This window comes from Marmota marmota, unplaced genomic scaffold (genome assembly GCF_001458135.2).
Source record: "Marmota marmota marmota unplaced genomic scaffold, marMar, whole genome shotgun sequence".
In the NCBI taxonomy this organism is placed as follows: Eukaryota; Metazoa; Chordata; class Mammalia; order Rodentia; family Sciuridae; genus Marmota; species Marmota marmota.
Window position 1 is genome coordinate 5,366,116 of NW_026000119.1, and position 17,169 is coordinate 5,383,284.

At 37.5% G+C, this 17,169-nt stretch overlaps 1 protein-coding gene across 2 annotated transcripts in view; it reads right to left on the minus strand.

Moving 5' to 3' along the window:
* Positions 1–8,029, minus strand: part of Cfap299 (cilia and flagella associated protein 299) — a 594,340-nt gene extending 586,311 nt beyond the window's left edge. For both annotated transcript variants that reach the window (XM_048784773.1, XM_015499253.2), the window contains exon 1: positions 7,883–8,029. In XM_048784773.1, coding sequence (XP_048640730.1) covers positions 7,883–7,993 — 111 coding nt within the window. In that variant the 5' untranslated portion in view covers positions 7,994–8,029. The remainder of the gene's footprint in view (positions 1–7,882) is intronic.
* Between the last annotated feature and the right edge of the window lie 9,140 nt (positions 8,030–17,169).

The following is a 17,169-nucleotide window of genomic DNA, read 5'->3' on the forward strand; positions in this document are numbered from 1 at the left end:
TATTTTGTGTTATCTTTTTCTGAATCAATATGCAAGTTCTGTGAGATTGATATGGCTTGAGTATGAGCCCACAGTAAGCAGCATATAGCTCACAATGGTAGGCTAATAGCACAATCAACATGTGAGACTGGGTTGGTCACTCCCAGAAGTGATGGTAAGTTTACCTGGCTTAAATCCTTGGATAGCTAGTCTCTAAACCAGGCTTAGAATGTATCCCAAGGTAAACTCAGAGAGACAGACACAAGCCATAGCAAATTTCAGCAAAGAGTAAGGGTTAGATCTGCAACACCCAGGAGTTTATAAGCAGTGATCAGGCAAGCCCCAAAGCCCATCACATGGACCTATATAAGAAGAAAGGCAAACCACAACCTTGTATTTCTACTGAACATGGCAGCTGTCCCCACCCATCCAGATCAGCTATTCCATCTAACCAAAGAGCCTCTCGCAAAACATTGTCCAACTGCTGAATTACCAACTGGCTAAGAAATACAACTAGCTAGGAAAGATATGCCATGCAACTGAAAACTAAAAGAGAGCAAGAGTAGCTTTTCTTCTGTATATGAAAATAAAACAGCTTTAAGTCAAAAACTATAAAATGAGAAAAGAGGAGCATTATATAAAGAGGTCAATCCATCAGGCAGATATAATAATCATAAATATATGTAATATATATATATATATATATATATATATATATATATATATATATATATATNTATATATATATATATATATTTTGAAGCACCTAAGAATATAAAGCAAATATTAAAAGTTTTTAAGGGAAAGTTAGATTGCAATAAAATAAAAGTAGCAGACTTAAATACACCCTCTTCAATAATGAACAGTTCATCCACACAGAAAATAAATAATAAAACACTGGACATGGATTCTACTGTAGACCAAATGGAAACACAACATATCAAAACCTATGGGAACCAGTAAAAGCAAAGGTGAAAAGGAATATTAAAGCAACAAATTCCCACTTACAAAATCTAATCATTATGGGAATGCAAACTGAAAACACAATGAGATATCACCTCACATCTGTCAGAATTACTACTATAAAAATAACAAAAGATATATGCTGCCAAGGATGTGCAAAAATGTATACCTGCACTTACTTGGTTGGAATGAATTTAGTGTAGCCATTATGAGAAAACTACACAGAGGTTCCTCAAAATACTAAAAATTGAGCCACTGTATGATCCAGCTATTCAATTTCTTCTTATTTAACCGAAAGATTTGAAATCACTATGTCAAAGAGAGGTCTACATTCAAATGTTCATTGCTGGTATTCATAATATCCAGGTTAGGGAATCCACCACCTAAGCATTTATCAAAGAATGAATAAAAATATGTGGTATATATACACAATGGAATACTACTCACCTGTATAAGAAAAACCTTGCCATTTGTAACAGCATGGAAGAACTGATGAACATCATGCTAAATGAAATAAGCCATGCACAGAAAGACAAGTATCATTTGTTTACTCTTTCATGTGGAATTTAAAGCCAGACTCCCAGAAAAAAAGAGAGGATAATGATGGTTACAAGAAGCTGGGAGGCCTGGGATGGAGGAGAGAGTAAGGAGATGGTTGTCAAAGAGTACAAAGCTTGAATTAGACAGAAGCAAATATTTTTTTAAGATATATTTCATAGTGGGTGAATACAGTACACAATATATTATACACTTCAAAGTTATTAAGACAAAATTTCAAATGTCACTATAAAAATATTTGAGGTAATGGTTATGTTGATTTGATTAATTTAATTATTCCACATTGTATTCATAAATATTTGTTTTAATTCACATCTCCCACTGTTCCTATTCATTTCCTAGCCAGTGAAGAACTGTACAGTTCCATCAATAGTGTTTCCCACCCTTTGGGTTTTGCTGAATTCCTACAGGTCAATGTGTTCCTCAGTCTTGCTAAATGTCCTGAAAATTAGCAACCGGACACAAGGACAAGATTGGATTTAGTTCTGATGTCTTTAGAAAATTTGTTAGTGGTGTTTTATTCCTTCATGCACTAAAATCTCCAATGTGTCCCTTTGTGTAACATCAGCAGTTTTGAATGCTCAATGTTACCAGTCCTTATGTTGATACCTCTTAGTCAGACTGGTTGTCTGAAGCTCATTCACCTTACCTAACAAGAACCCATGATCAAACTGAGTTCTCACATATTGATAACAATTTATTTCCTTCATAGCTGAAAGTCAGATTTGCTGGACATAAAATCCCTTAGTCACATTTTCTTTCCTTGAGTATCTTAAACAAGTGATTACAATTTGCACTGGTATAAAACCTTTGCTATTTAAAAGTCTGATTATTTCATTTGCCTTGCCTTATAAGTCACTTGCTAGTTATACCTAGATTCTACATGACTTTTTTTCTATGTAGTTCAAATAATTTTACTAGAATATGTGTCTTGGCATTGGTCATACTGGGTTAAAATTGTCAGATACTAAGTGTGTTAAGCCAATGTATAGATTTTTTTAAGTAACTTCGTTTTATTTATTAATTAATTTATTTATTTTAATGTGGCACTGAGGATCAAACCCAGTGCCTCACATGTGCTAGGCAAGCGCTCTACCACTGAGCTACAATCCCAACCCCCAATGTGTAATTTTTAATCTCTTACATTGTTCATTTCAAAATGTTTTTCTTGAATTATACTTTTCATATTGTTCTGTTTCCTTGCTCAAATTTGAAGTACTTCTTCAAAAGGATGTCTATTAACAGGTACTTGATCTTCTGTCTTCAATAATTATTAGTTTTGCTTAAATCCTTTATCTCTTTCTTCATATTTTTTTCAGAAGATATGGCTCTTCTTCTTTCAGAAGATATGGCTCACAGAGCTTTGCTTTCATTTTTTTTTTCAATATAATCCTTCAAAATATGGCACTTGCTTTCTGATATTTTCTTTTCTTTGTTAAATTCTTTTATTCTCTCACTTTTACCTCAACCTCCTCTTTCAAATTTTTTCTCAATATTGATTCCACTCCTAGCAGCCCCTCAGCACTGTAGAGCACCAACCAAAAGGGGAGGTAATTTCAAAAGCTCCCAGGGCAGCAGACTGCCCATCTTGTTTATATGCATCTGGGAACCTCTGCACTCATCTATTGATGGAATGGCCAAAGCCCCTTCAGAGTCTGCTGCTCTTCTCAAACTATACCACTGTCCTTCCACTGAATCCCTATTGTCTTTTTGGCAGCTTTCTTGGTTTGGGACCCTTTAGATTCCCATTGTTTTGTTCTGCTTTTCTCCTGCATGGATGCTGATGCCTTCCAGTTGTTATAGCTGTGGATGGTTGTTTCCATCTGCCTTTATGTTCAGATTCTCAGGAATAATACTCCCTTATTTTTGTGTAAATTTTGTTCATGGTTTGAATTTTGCTCTCCAACTTCTCTTGGCTTCTGGATCATCCTGTTCTCCTTGATTTTCTCCTACTTTTCTGACCTCCATCCTTCTCCTTCTCCTTTGTGCATGCCATTTCCATGTCCATGCCTCAAATAATGGTTGCTCTTCCACAATTTGTTATAAGCCCCATTCTTGTCTCACTCTGCACACTCTACTTGTGAATCCTTCCTACTTCCACTCATCCCACCTGTAGCTTCTGAAGTCAATATAAATAAAAGTTGAATAGAACTTGCTGTAAATACACAGAATGTAGATGTTAGGGAACTGTTTGAGATACAAACTGAGACACTGAGGAGGTTATCAGGTTCTTAATATTTTAACTTTACCATTATGATAAGGTTTTAGAAGTATTGAGAATACAGTATTCTTGATTATTTCACCTCTAATCAAAAGAACTCATATGCATGAGGAAATTCGATATTTTTACATAGAGGAGAGTACTGCTATGAAGCTACTGAAGGAAAAATTTAAGATTCCTCTTAAATGGAGAGAAGTTAATGTAAATGCCAGTTTTTCCCCAGTGGATAAACAAAAGATTGTACATGATTCTAAATATATATGAATTAAGATTTTTCATAGGGAACAGTATTTTGGTGCAATAAAAATGGAAAAATACAATGGATGATTGTTAGTTTGACTTATCATATGATAAATTGTTACTGTATTTTCCTTAGAGTTTTGCCTAATCAATATCTGCTAAATAATTTTAAGGTTATATACAAAATAATTTATTTTCTAAATAATTAAAAGATAATGCTTTAACTAAAACATTAAATGATTTAATAATGAGTAGAAACCAACTGTCTGGGAAATTTTTAAATAATTCTATAACATCCCTATAATCCCTTACCTGAGAAAAGAAATTCACTTAGGAGTAATATTTTTCCAGTGGTCAGAGGCAGCCACTGAAATGAAGGGACTATGTTTAGTCAAATGGAAAGATTACCAAGAAAGAACTTGGAAAATTGTAATATAATAATTTTGCCAAAGCTTTTCAACTATTTGTATATTGATTTAGGTGATTAGTTTAATTTGGGTTAGATAATACTAATTTCCAGAACAAATATTGTTATTTGGGTTAGCAAAGATAAGCCTAATTGCTGATATTGTGATAAAGTTCTTTGAATGTTTTATTGCTATCTAGTAAAACAAGCAAAGCATGGTCTGCATTAAATAAAGAGCTTCTTTTATCCTCCTGAACCAAGTATCATATTAAAAACATAGTACTTGGGGTTGGGGATGTGGCTCAAGCGGTAGCGCGCTCGCCTGGCATGCGTGGGGCACTGGGTTCGATCCTCAGCACCACATAAAAATAAAATAAAGATGTTGTGTCCACCAAAAACTAAAAAATAAATATTTTAAAAATTCTCTCTCTCTCTAAAAAAGAAGCCACATAGTACTTATTATATTCACAATGATAAGTATATTTGTATACTTATCATTGTCTGAGAAGTTAAATGATTACAAAGAGGTCAGGTTCACAGCAGCAAAGAGCTGGCAAACTGAAAAGGGAAAATTTAAAAAAATAAAAGAACTTACTTACAAAAAGATGAACAGAATTCATAAAAATCAGCATGGACTGATAAAGCATCCTTGGGTTAGCAACAGTGGGAAGCCATTAACACCACTAGGCAAAAAAGAAGATGGGAGAGGAAGCAATATCTAGAACAGGGAAGTGCTGCCAGACCCTGGAAAGAGTGCTGGAGCAGATGGAATGAGAGGCTGGCCAAACATAAGGAATGCAGCCAATTCCAAACCACAGCCAAAAGGGAGGTGGCAGGGAATAAATCCCCTAACCACTCTCACCCAGCCTCTGATCTCCTACTGGTATCTTCTGCTGTCTGAAACCTACCTAAAGCCAAAGGGCCTGATTAATGTCCACCAACATCAGCTGCCAGGAACACAGACACAGGATCCAGCACAGATAACATGGCAATTTTAAATGATTCATTGCTACTAATTTTTATGGTAACTAACTGAAAACTTGGCAATGGGAGAATATACTACTCAGTAAAGGAGTAGACAGTACTAACCGTACTCTTGAAAAATGCTAAGAAGGTAGCTTTTAAGTGCTTTAATCACAAAAAATAATAATTATGTGAGGTAATACTTGTTAATTAGCTCTAGCTATTTATGACATATACATAGTTCAGAACAACACGTTGTACATGATAAGTACATATAATTTCATTTGTTGATTTTTTAAAAAATTGTTTTTTCAAAATTGTCCCATTAAACCAAAGTCAATTGCTAACGAGGGAGGGAGACAAGGATTGCCTCACAAAGCATAATCCATAACTTATGACATATGCTGGCCATACAGTTGAAGGGATTCTGAGGAGTCCACTTGTTTCTGTGTGTCCTAAGTAGGCAATTAACTTGCATCCACAAAAAGTATTTGAAAATTTAAATAGAGCTAATAGCACTTTAAAAGTTGTAATTAATACATATATTCCTTAGTATCACTGTTTAGCTAAATATTCATCTCACTTTTTATAAAAGTACAATAATCATATGGCTAACCAATACCAACTTAAAAACAAATTTATAATTCTCCTCAAATCAAGTTAGCATCCTCCATTTTAGAGACCTTTAAAGTTCTGACTGATGAAACACAAAGTATTAATTTCTCCCCTCCAAATAACAATATTTTTAGTTTCTTGCTCTCATGAAAAACTGTAACAGTTAAAAAAAAAAAAAACACTGAAACATTTCTCAATGATACTAGGCTTAAGTGTAGTAATGTTCCACACATGCTACAAAGATGATTTTTTTTCTATCGAGTTGATTATTGTGTACATTTCACTTTTTTTATTTAAACATTCAAAAATTTGAATTCAGACATTGTTTAGAAGCATTTCTTTTGCCCTTCATTTCAGTGTCTCAGATGCAAGGCATAAAACTGACTTTCAAGACTTTAAAATATTATCTATATAAAATATTTAAAAGTTGTTGATGAATCCAAGGGTTGTGTTGGAAATCCCACCTACATTTATTTTTAAAAGACAATTTCAGGAAGAACAAATCACTTGTCCAAGGTCCCACAACTTGTTCGGGGTACAGGTACTAGAATTAGATGTTTCTGTTCCCTTAAAATTATTTTTATATCTACCAAATGAATGTGTTTTGAAGGATAAGAACTTTTCAAATCTGTAGTCCACGTTTAAGTGAAACTCCACCCATCCGAATTGGGGAGTCCAAAAATTTCAATGCGCAAAATTACCTTATTCCAGATTAGAAATGTGGAGAGTTGGTTACAGGGTTCTTTCCAGACTTGATGAGCTTTGGCGCCACATAGTGGCGTTTGTTCTCTCTGCCATTAATTGGGAGGTGGTGGTTCTGCATCACTTCCAGGACAGCCGAATCCCCTTACTACCCATTTAATCTGCTGGGTTGGGGAAGATTGGCTGGGAATAGATAGGGTTTGAGGAACTCACTGGCCACCTCCTAGCTTCACACGACCTACCCTAGCCCGTGATTTTCCAGCCCATCCGGGTTTTCTTCGCTCTGGACGAGAACTGTATCCTGCACCACACTCCCTTTAGCGGGAGTGGATTGGATGCTGGGCAGAAGAGTGTAACCCATTAAGTCCGGTTTCGCACTTTTTTTCCCTCTTGCATTTTTACTATGGGTATTAATCGCGATTATCAACTGTATAACACAGAGACAGGAATATACCGGCACAACTACCAGCGATTAGTAGGGGTGAGGGTAAGGGGGGCGNGGGGGGGGGGGGGGGGGGGGGGGGGGGGGGGGGGGGGGGGGGGGGGGGGGGGGGGGGGGGGGGGGGGGGGGGGGGGGGGGGGGGGGGGGGGGGGGGGGGGGGGGGGGGGGGGGGGGGGGGGGGGGGGGGGGGGGGGGGGGGGGGGGGGGGGGGGGGGGGGGGGGGGGGGGGGGGGGGGGGGGGGGGGGGGGGGGGGGGGGGGGGGGGGGGGGGGGGGGGGGGGGGGGGGGGGGGGGGGGGGGGGGGGGGGGGGGGGGCAGGTGTTTCAAGGACCCAAATACCCAAAATAATATCAAATGCACTAGGTTGGTGTTGCCAGTTGTCCTGGAAACATACTGTCTTCTGCTCCTTTAACAAAGATTGACAAAGGAAAGCGAAATGGTGTATGTTCTGAGTTAAAACTCTTCCTTTCTCAAAGTAACTTTGGAACGGGACTGGCCAGGAGAAGGCAGAAAGGCCGAGATGTAGAAATTCAAGAGTCCCCTGCGTGCGTACGTGCACGCGCGAGTTTCTGTGCTGGGTGACTCGAGAGGCCAAGTTCCGCCAGGACAGTGCACTGCAGGGCAGGCAGGACCTGCGACTCACCTCAGCAGGTGTTCTGCGCGGCTACCCTGCGGCCGCCGAGCCTGACGTTTCGCGGTCCACCGCCAGGGGGCGAACACCCCACGACGCGTCAGATGGCCGAGGGACCTAGGGACGCGAAGGCGGCGGACTCTGCCGCGCCGCTGCCCTTACCTCCAGGTAGTACAAGTCCACGGTTGTGATCTGCGAGTCGAGGAAATCTTCGTAAGTGTTGAACTGAGTGACAATATTGTCCAGGGCCATCAACGCCTCGTCCTGATCCATCGCGGTTGCCTTGGCCAAAGCGTCCCTAGCGACAGAATCTCGAGGGCAGGATCAGGAAGTTCCACCCACTTGGCTCCATCCAATCAGTTGGAGGGGGGTTGAGCTCTGAACGTTAATCCCGCCCCCATGTTTTACTACTGGGTTTCAGGTTCCCGCCTAACTCTTGGGAACTATGTTAAATTACCCACTCCAAATTCAGGGGCGGTATCAGTCCACTGACTCACACCTTGGGGAAATGTGGCACAAGGGGAGAGATGCAAATGACAAGCCAAGTTAAAGAGTATGACGCTGCCAGGATGTTTAGACAAAACGTTATGAATAAGTTCTTCCAATCATATTCTAAAACCACCTTAAGCAGTACAAAAATATAAAAGTATTTTTCAAGGAGAAAGAGTATCTCAAAAGTCTAGGAAAATGGTCTTGTGACCAAGGCCACATTAATGACCTTTTTGAATTATTTTTTTAAAATTGTAACTCAAATCTCAGTTATCGATATCGAGTGCAAAGAACCATTTACGAATTTACCAAAACAAACGAAGGAATCTCAGCAATAATATCTTTGAGCCCCAAGTTATTACATTTTAATTTTTTTACTATATATTTCAATAAGCACACAATGAAAAACCTTGCTCTGCAGAACCAGCCTTTTTTTAATGAATACCTGTGGAAACTTAAAAGGTGAAGGGTTTTACTCAAGATTTTCTTTTTACTTTAGAATAAAATTTTTCATTTTTTAAATATAAATGTAAAGGAATCCAACAAGCAGCTGTCAAAACTTTTTCAGAACTTATTACGGTTTTTAATGTTTTTCAAATCATCTTTGAGAATTTAACACAGTTTTCTTTCTAAATATTTATGTAATTGATTTAGAAAATTTTCACAGATGTGCTAAAAAATATTTTAATAAAAAATCTCAGAAGGTTAATTTCACTTTTGGTTAGCTTATATAATTTTAAAAGTTCATCTCAAATATCAGGATGTCTATGAAAGTGTAAATTTTAAGTAATACAGAGACAAGGATCTCTATAATATTACTAACCTTTAGTTAATAATTGTATCCTAACATGTTTTAAAAGGCATTTGGTACCTTATTTTTTAAGCGTATTTTAATCATTAAATTTGGAGAAAGAGAAACATCACATATAACACAACAGCTGTAATAAAAATAGTAACAACAATATTTGTTGAGTGCTCACTGCATGCCAGGCTCACTGCATGATGGGCACTAAGTGTCAAAAATCATTGTACTTAGCTGGTATTTACATTAAAAGTAATAACCACCAACAATTTGATAGCATCTCATATCTGAAAAGATATAGTAATTTGAAAAGCCAAGAATGGAGATGAAATCCATGTTCCTTAAAAGATTCTAATAGGTGACAAAGTTTTCATTATTCTCTATTATCTAGAGGGTTCTGTAAGTCCTTCCTAAAAGATTCATATTCTGAGTGAACTGAGCACATGGAAAAGCTTTAGAAAGATTCAGCCACTTATGTACGGAGAATATAAATATTTCCTTTAGTCCAAAAATATTTTACACAACCTTATCAATGTTGCAGCCGTGTTTTAAACATTTTATATGCATTATCTCATTTAATCTTCATGATACACTCACTGGGGATATAACACTAGTATTTTTCTCAAAATAGAAGCAGAATGAATTTAAATGACTTAGCTAAAGTCATTAAAGTTCCAAAGACAAAACACACACACACACACACACACACACAATCCATTATTTCCAGTCTCACAAAAAGAAAAGGCAGAGGTAAAGAGAGGTTTTGAAGAGCCCCATAGAACTAATTACAGAAGCAGGGTTTTTTGGGGAGTGGGGGTGGGGGTCGGGGTGGGGGTGGGGCCAGGATACTGAGGATTGAACTCAGGGTCACTCAACCATTGAACCACATCCCCAGTCCCATTTTTTTGTATTTTATTTAAAGACAAGGTCTCACTGAGTTGCTTAGCACCTCACCATTGCTGAGGCTGTCTTTGAACTTGCGATCCTCCTTCTTTAGCCTCCAGAGCCACTGGGATTACAGGTGTTCACCACCACACCCAGCCTGTTTATTTCTTACATAAAAAGACAAGTTGCCTTGTGACAGGGATGATGGATTGGTTCAAACATAAAGAACAAAAGGAATGGCATGTTTGGAGTTGGGCAGATAAGAAAGATCAGATTCTATAAAGGACAAATCAGTCAATGGTCTTCACAGTTGTGTGAGGCCAGCAAGGACAGCAGAGGGAAGGAAGCCCACTAGAAAGAGGGGGAACAGGAAGCAAAACTTTGAGTGGTAGGTTGAAGAGATACAAAATGCAGCAGCTATGTCCTTGAGCAAGAGAGGAAAATGGCTTCGGTTGCTGAGTGCATACTACTGAATAGAGCTCAAGCCTCCTGTTTTGAAGTCCTCCTACATCAATAAAAAAATAAATAAAAAATAAAAAATGACTTTAAAAATAAGAGTTAAACTTCTTTATATTAAAGAAAAAAAAAGATTTCATCACTTTCAAGACACAGCAAAGCATCTAGGGAATGTTTGAGTTCAGAAATCTGTAGCACTTTGATTCCAAGATCATATCTCTATATTAATAAAATGTAAGGTCACTATTTATCTATACATCCTTCTAGTAAGATCCATCCATCTAATATGATCCATTTTGATCGTGCATTTTCTGGGAAATCTAATTAAATTAACCACATGGTCAATAGCTCTTTGTTGGAGTAATCCCTAAAGCATCTACATTTAAACAATTATAAAAATATTTTCAGTCAATGAGTCCAATGACATCTTCCAGCAAATCATCTTCATAACATTGAAAGAAAAATATTTATAAATTTAGCCTTGTTCTACACAGAAAGGCTAGAATTATAGAAAGTCTAACTCAATTGTCTTTTTTCTAAACTTTTGATTTAAGTTCAAAAACACTTTCAGACCTGTGCCTAAGAAATTACATGGAAGAGTGACAACAAAGAAATTAATGAGCCACAACAATTCTCTCTTTCCTATTCTGAGGCCTTTGTTATGATCAGAAAATACTTTATTTTGGATAGCATGCATTCCTACTTCAAGATCTTAAAAATATTGAATCCTGGAATTTAACACCAATCCCAGATATTCCAATCTTTGCCAAGAGACAAGCAAAGATCATGTATATTCACAACAAAACCCCAAGATGTAAGAGAAAGAAAACATATGCTATGGAAGGAATAACAAAATATATGCCATATTTAGCTTAGTTACTGAGTTTTTTAAAAAGACACAATGTAAAAATAAAGATCATAGGCAAAACAAAGCACAAGTATCTCTTTGAAATAAACAGGCTTTGGTAAATACTTACCTGGTGGAAAGGCATAAAATAATTTCAAATTAAGCTCTGTATTTCTATTCCTAAGTATTTAGCAATATCATATGATAGTTGAGAAAGTGACAAAAAACATACATTAATATGTTGACATGATATGAAGGAGAATGCCTTGCTTATTATGGAAATAAGATGCTAAACCTTCTGAGTAAGAACTTGAGGCTCTATTACCATGGACTTACTACATTACCATATTATAGGAAAGAAAAACATATGCTCACTGCAGTAAGATAAGAGATTCATGTCTAATGTTACCCAACTGCTTATGAAGTGTCTATGATTGCAGAGGGCTATTGCTTAATCCTGAGTCAAGGAGAGATCCTTAGCACTTTGTAATAATGATGACACTGAATTTACTTAAGCTCTTTCTTGTGATGAGATCACTGGGCTTCTACACAGTCTCAGTTATCCTAATATGCTGGAGTTCTGGTTCCACTGCTTCTCACTGATGAAGACACAGTGCATTCAAATGTCATAATTCATAAATTTTCTCCTTCCTTGATTTAGTGAAAGGAAGAGACCAGAAGAAATACAATTTAAGATGGAATTGCACCAAGGAGTGAAGTTGACAGGTGTCAGCAGCTGAAGAAGAAGAAGAAGAAGAAGAAGAAGAAGAAGAAGAAGAAGAAGAAGAAGAAGAAGAAGAAGAAGAAGAGTAGTAGTAGTAGTAGTAATGAACGAATACTGTGTTATGGGCAGATGATGGGTATGATTGCCACAACCCAGTCTTTGTAACAGAGAAAATTTCAGTGGTTCTGTGAGGCACTCCTAACAACCTTACTAAAAAATTTCCTCAACTTCTTTGTGTACCTGGAAATCAGACTGGACCCTAAAACACCACTCCCCCGAGTGGCCGAACACTTAGAAAACATCACAAGTGAATAGATAGTCACCATGATTAACACAGAGCTGCCAATGTCCAGAGGATGCTCAACACTTCCTACAATCTATGCCTTTTCTCTTATTTTTTACAGTAGATTCTCTTCTCTCTTTGATCTTATACTCTCCTGTCTCAAAGCAGATAAACTTTACTCCTACTCCAAAATAAAGCAAAAGTTACCAGAGTGAATTTACTGCTCTCCAACATATAAGCTTACTCACTCCCTGTCCTACCAACATTTTTCTTCTCCCTTTATGTTCAAAGGAATAATTTATGTCCTCCTATACCTTCACTCTACACTGGTTCTATCTCCTCCTTCCTTCTCAGAATTCCTCATTTTGATTATCTTCTCTCTCCCATGTTGTTATTCATCTCCTCTCTGCCCCGAACCACCCCGCACCCCTGTTTCTCTCCCCTAGCTCCTTTCCTGTTTAAATAAATAAATAAATAAATAAGCAAGCAAGCTAATGAATCCAAGAACAACTATAGGCTATAGGCTCCCCAGCACTTCACAACAAAGCTTCTAAAGAGTTATCTATGATCACCATCTTCACTTCCTGCTCAACTCATTCCTACTGGTTCCATACACTGTGCCACTGAAATCACTTTTGCCAAAATCAATTTTGACGTCTTTGCCATAACAGCTTAGCCATTTTTCTGTCCACATAATACTTGACACTCAACAGCTTTTGACCCAAGTGACTACTCTCTTCAAAAGTCTCTCTGACTTGCATCGCATTATTTTCCCTGAGGTTGGTTGGTATTCCATTAACTGTTTCTTCTTGGTTTGCTTTCTGGATTCTCTTCCCCTTACCATGCTTTTCAAAAGTTGGAGAATCTCAGTGTTCTTTCCTAGCCTAGGTCCTTTTCTGCTCTTCATTCTCCTTACTTGAAGTACTCACATCCACTGCTTTACTTAGATCCTATGTGCATATGGTTCCCTGATCTGTAACTAGCCAGGCCACTCTCCTGAGTGTCAAACCAACTGCCTAGCAGACACACTTTGATGTATAAGACATATTAGCCTGCATTTTTCCTCTCCCAGTCTTCCCTCCTTCAACATACTGGCTCCTCTCCTCTCAGCGGTTCATGAAAGAAACCTCCAAGGCAGTCTTGATCCTTGTCTCTCCCTCACGGCTGAAATATAAGGCCTATATTTTGGTCACCCAAGTACATCTTTTGGAGGCTTTAATTTCTTTCCAAACTCATTGACACTGTTTTCTGGCCTGAACTAAATTCTGATACCTTAACTCCAAGAACAGCATCTTTTCTGGTTTCCAGATATCTCTTTGGCCCTCTCTTCAGCCCACTCTTCATGATGATGTCAGAATGATTGCTTAAAAAATACTAATATGATCTTATCTTGTCCTTCTTAGAACTCTTCATTGGCTTTCTATTCCTCCTAGGATAAAGTATTATTTAATTTGGTTTGGTTTGGTTTGGTTTGGTTTGGTTTATAATATGGTTTTCATGACCTTCTACATTTTGCTTTTCATCTAGTACTTTCTGGTCTCACAGGATACATATTCTAGCTATACCAGATGCCTTTCAGTTTCCAGAGAAGCCACCTATTTTTGTCACCAGATCTCAAAAATGCTGTCATGCAGTTCCCTCTATCGAGAATATTCTTTCACAGTACATATTTTTTCTATTCACCTATTAGTTCCCTATTATACATAGAGGTAGAGAGAGGAAGAGGGAGACATAGTTAGTATGTGTGTATACACATACATATATATATGAGTGCTTTTGATAACCCACACATACACTATTTGTCATGAATATCTTGTGTATAAAATATTTAAAATAGCAACACTCATTAAAATCTATGAAAGCAAAGACTAGATCAACACTCTTCGTCATTATGTTCCCAGCATCTGACATGGTTCCTCAAAGTTTTTGCTAAATGAAAGTTTTCCTATAGGTTTTATTCATCTGTCTTAGAAACTACTAGGTAAAAGATTCTATACTCAGTGTGGGAAACATAAAGATTAACAACCTGAATTTTAGCACCTAAGTTTTGGAAAGGTACTTAACAATACCAGTGTTATAAGACAAGAGAGCTATTTTTGAAGTGCTGTGCAAATTCAGACAATTGTTGAGCAAAAGGAACAATGCAGGAGACATTATATTACCTGACTTTAAAATAAATACAATTTAAAAATTCAGAGAAGTAAAAAATACTTCCAAGTGGAGGGACTCAAGGAAAATTTAAAGGGTGACATGGCCTTTGTGCTAAGCTTGAAGTATGGAGAAGGGCAACTAGAACTCTGAATAAATGCCCTTATGAACAAATCACATGCGCTCAAGTTTCAAGGTCCAAAAACAAAAGATGTTCAAGGAGAAGTGATTGGATAAATTTTATGATAGTGCATGGTGTGTGCAAAAGGAAGAAAAATGGAATGGTAAATCAGAAGCAGACCATCTTGCAGTCTGCCCATTTAAGATTTAACTATATTCTCCCCCACAAAAGAGAGTCAAAGGACTTGCTTGGGAAAAGAAATCATCACAACTGTAGCTTAAAAAATGTTCCCAACAGTAATAAATAGCTTGAGAGGAGGCACAAACATTCTTAGGTCAGAAGACAGAGGAAGGGGAGTCTGAGAATAACTGCAGGGGAGATGTATTCAAGAAAACTTTGGGGCAGGAATTTTATAGACAAGAGACCGATTTCAAGTTGAATACACATTTTACCCTTAAGCAAGGATCAGATTTTCATTTCAAACTTTTGCCTGCTCAAAATAAGAAATACAATGGTGTGTTTGGTTTTTAATGAGAACTTGCTGGTACTTAACTCAAATAATGAGGCACTGACTTGAGGGTAAAAAGGAAATTCAGATGAAGTTTCAGGAGAAAATAAAAAGTGACATCTTTAAACTCCAGAGACAAGGTGGAAAGAGGATGCCTCTCTGAGGAGTATATTTAGACCCTCTAAAATACACAGTGACCTCTATAGAATTCCTAAGAGGAGAGGCTTGATCTATTTTAGACTAGCATCTTCTTTTTGGCTCCTGAGTATAATGTCAGAGCTCATCAGGTACTCAAGTACTATTGCAGCCATGGTAATAATCTAACCCCAGTAACAACTAACCCAATACAGAAAGGAGAAAAAATAAGACCACTAGACTTCTAAAAGCCTCATTACAGGAAGTGGTGCCAATTCCATTAAGAGCTGATTCAACTCACAAGACTCAGCTCTACCTCTCCAGGACGACAGACACTCTCTAACAGCAGAAGAATTGATCACAATAAAGATGTTTTTGATCTATCTTTCCTCACTGACTCTAACTTACCTAAGTGTTATGGCTTGGATGTGAGGTGTCCCCCAAAAGCTCCTGTGGGAGACAATGTAAGAATGTTTAGAGGAGAAATGATTGGGTTATAAGAGCCTTAATCTAATCAGTGAATAAATTCCCTGATAAAAATTAGCTGAATGGTAACTGAAGGCAGATAGGGTGTGGCGGGAGGAGGTGGGTCATTGAAGGTAAGCCTTTGAGGTTACTTATATTTTTAATATTTATTTTTTATCTAGTGAATGGAGTCTCTCTCTCTCTCTCTCTCTCTCTCTCTCTCTCTCTCTCTCTCTCCTTACTGATCATCATGTGAGCTGCTTCCCTCCACCACACTCTTCCACCATGATATTCAGTCTCACCTCCAGCCCCAAGGAATGGAGCCAACTGTCTATGGACTGAGACCACTGAAACTGTAAGCCCTCAAATGAACTTTTCCTCCTTAAAAGTGTTTTTCTGAGGTTTTTAAGTCACAGTAGCAAAAAAAAAAAAAAAAAAACTGACTTAAACGTAAAGCAAAGGCCAAATGTATTCACTTCAATCATTTAAAGTCACCAGAGTCATGCACCATGTCAGGCCCTGAGAGTGACAGGAAAAACAACACCTTCTTATCTTCAGGGATATTCCAATTTAGGGATATAAGAAAGAGGGTTAATACTAGTAGTTGGTTGAATAAAGGAAAAGAAAATGGCCTAAGCAGACGTGGGGGAACAAATTTGCAACTAATTGAAATAAATAAAAATTTATAAGAACTATGAAATACTTTAGTTTAAAGTATATATGGTGTACAGAATGGAATGTATGTGAGAAAACTGATTCTATGTGTGAAAAATATACTTACTAGGAAATATAAGAATGATGTATTTTCAAGAAATCAATAAGAAATATAGAAGACTGCGTAGTTTCTGATGTCACATCTAATTTCAGAAATCTGTGACAATCTTCTAAATTATACATTCACCAAGTGTCTAGTTTTTTGGTTTTAGGTTTTTGGTTTTTGTTTTGTAAAGAAAATGTCTCGGAAGAAAAGAAAAAGTACGACTGTTCTTCTATCCTGTGCTTTGCTGAAAGAAAGCACTGAATTTTACTGAAGTGTTTCAGGACCACAAATCTCTGCATGCTTGGGAATACTGCTATACTCTCTTAGTGTGCTTGCTTTCTTATTTCAAAGATGTTTGTTTCAGATTGCATTAGCCAGGGTTCTCTGGAGGAATAGAACCAATAGAACAGAATGTATATATAATTATAAAAGGAGATTTATTTGGTTAGTTTACAAAATCAGAGGCTGGATAGTTCCACAGTGTCTGTCCCAGGCTGGAGAGCCAGAGAATCAGTAGCTACTCAGTCCAAGAAGCTGGAGCCTCCAAATTCCTCAATAGGACACCCATAGCACAAAAGTTAATAACTAGAATCAACAAATGGGACTTACTCAAACTAAAAAGTTTTTTCTCAGCAAAAGAAACAATAAGAGAGGTAAATAGGGAGCCTACACCCTGGGAACAAATCTTTACTCCTCACACTTCAGATAGAGCCCTAATATCCAGAGTATACAAAGAACTCCAAAAATTAGACAATAAGAGAACAAACAACCCAATCAACAAATGGGCCAAGGACCTGAACAGACACTTCTCAGAGGAGGACATACA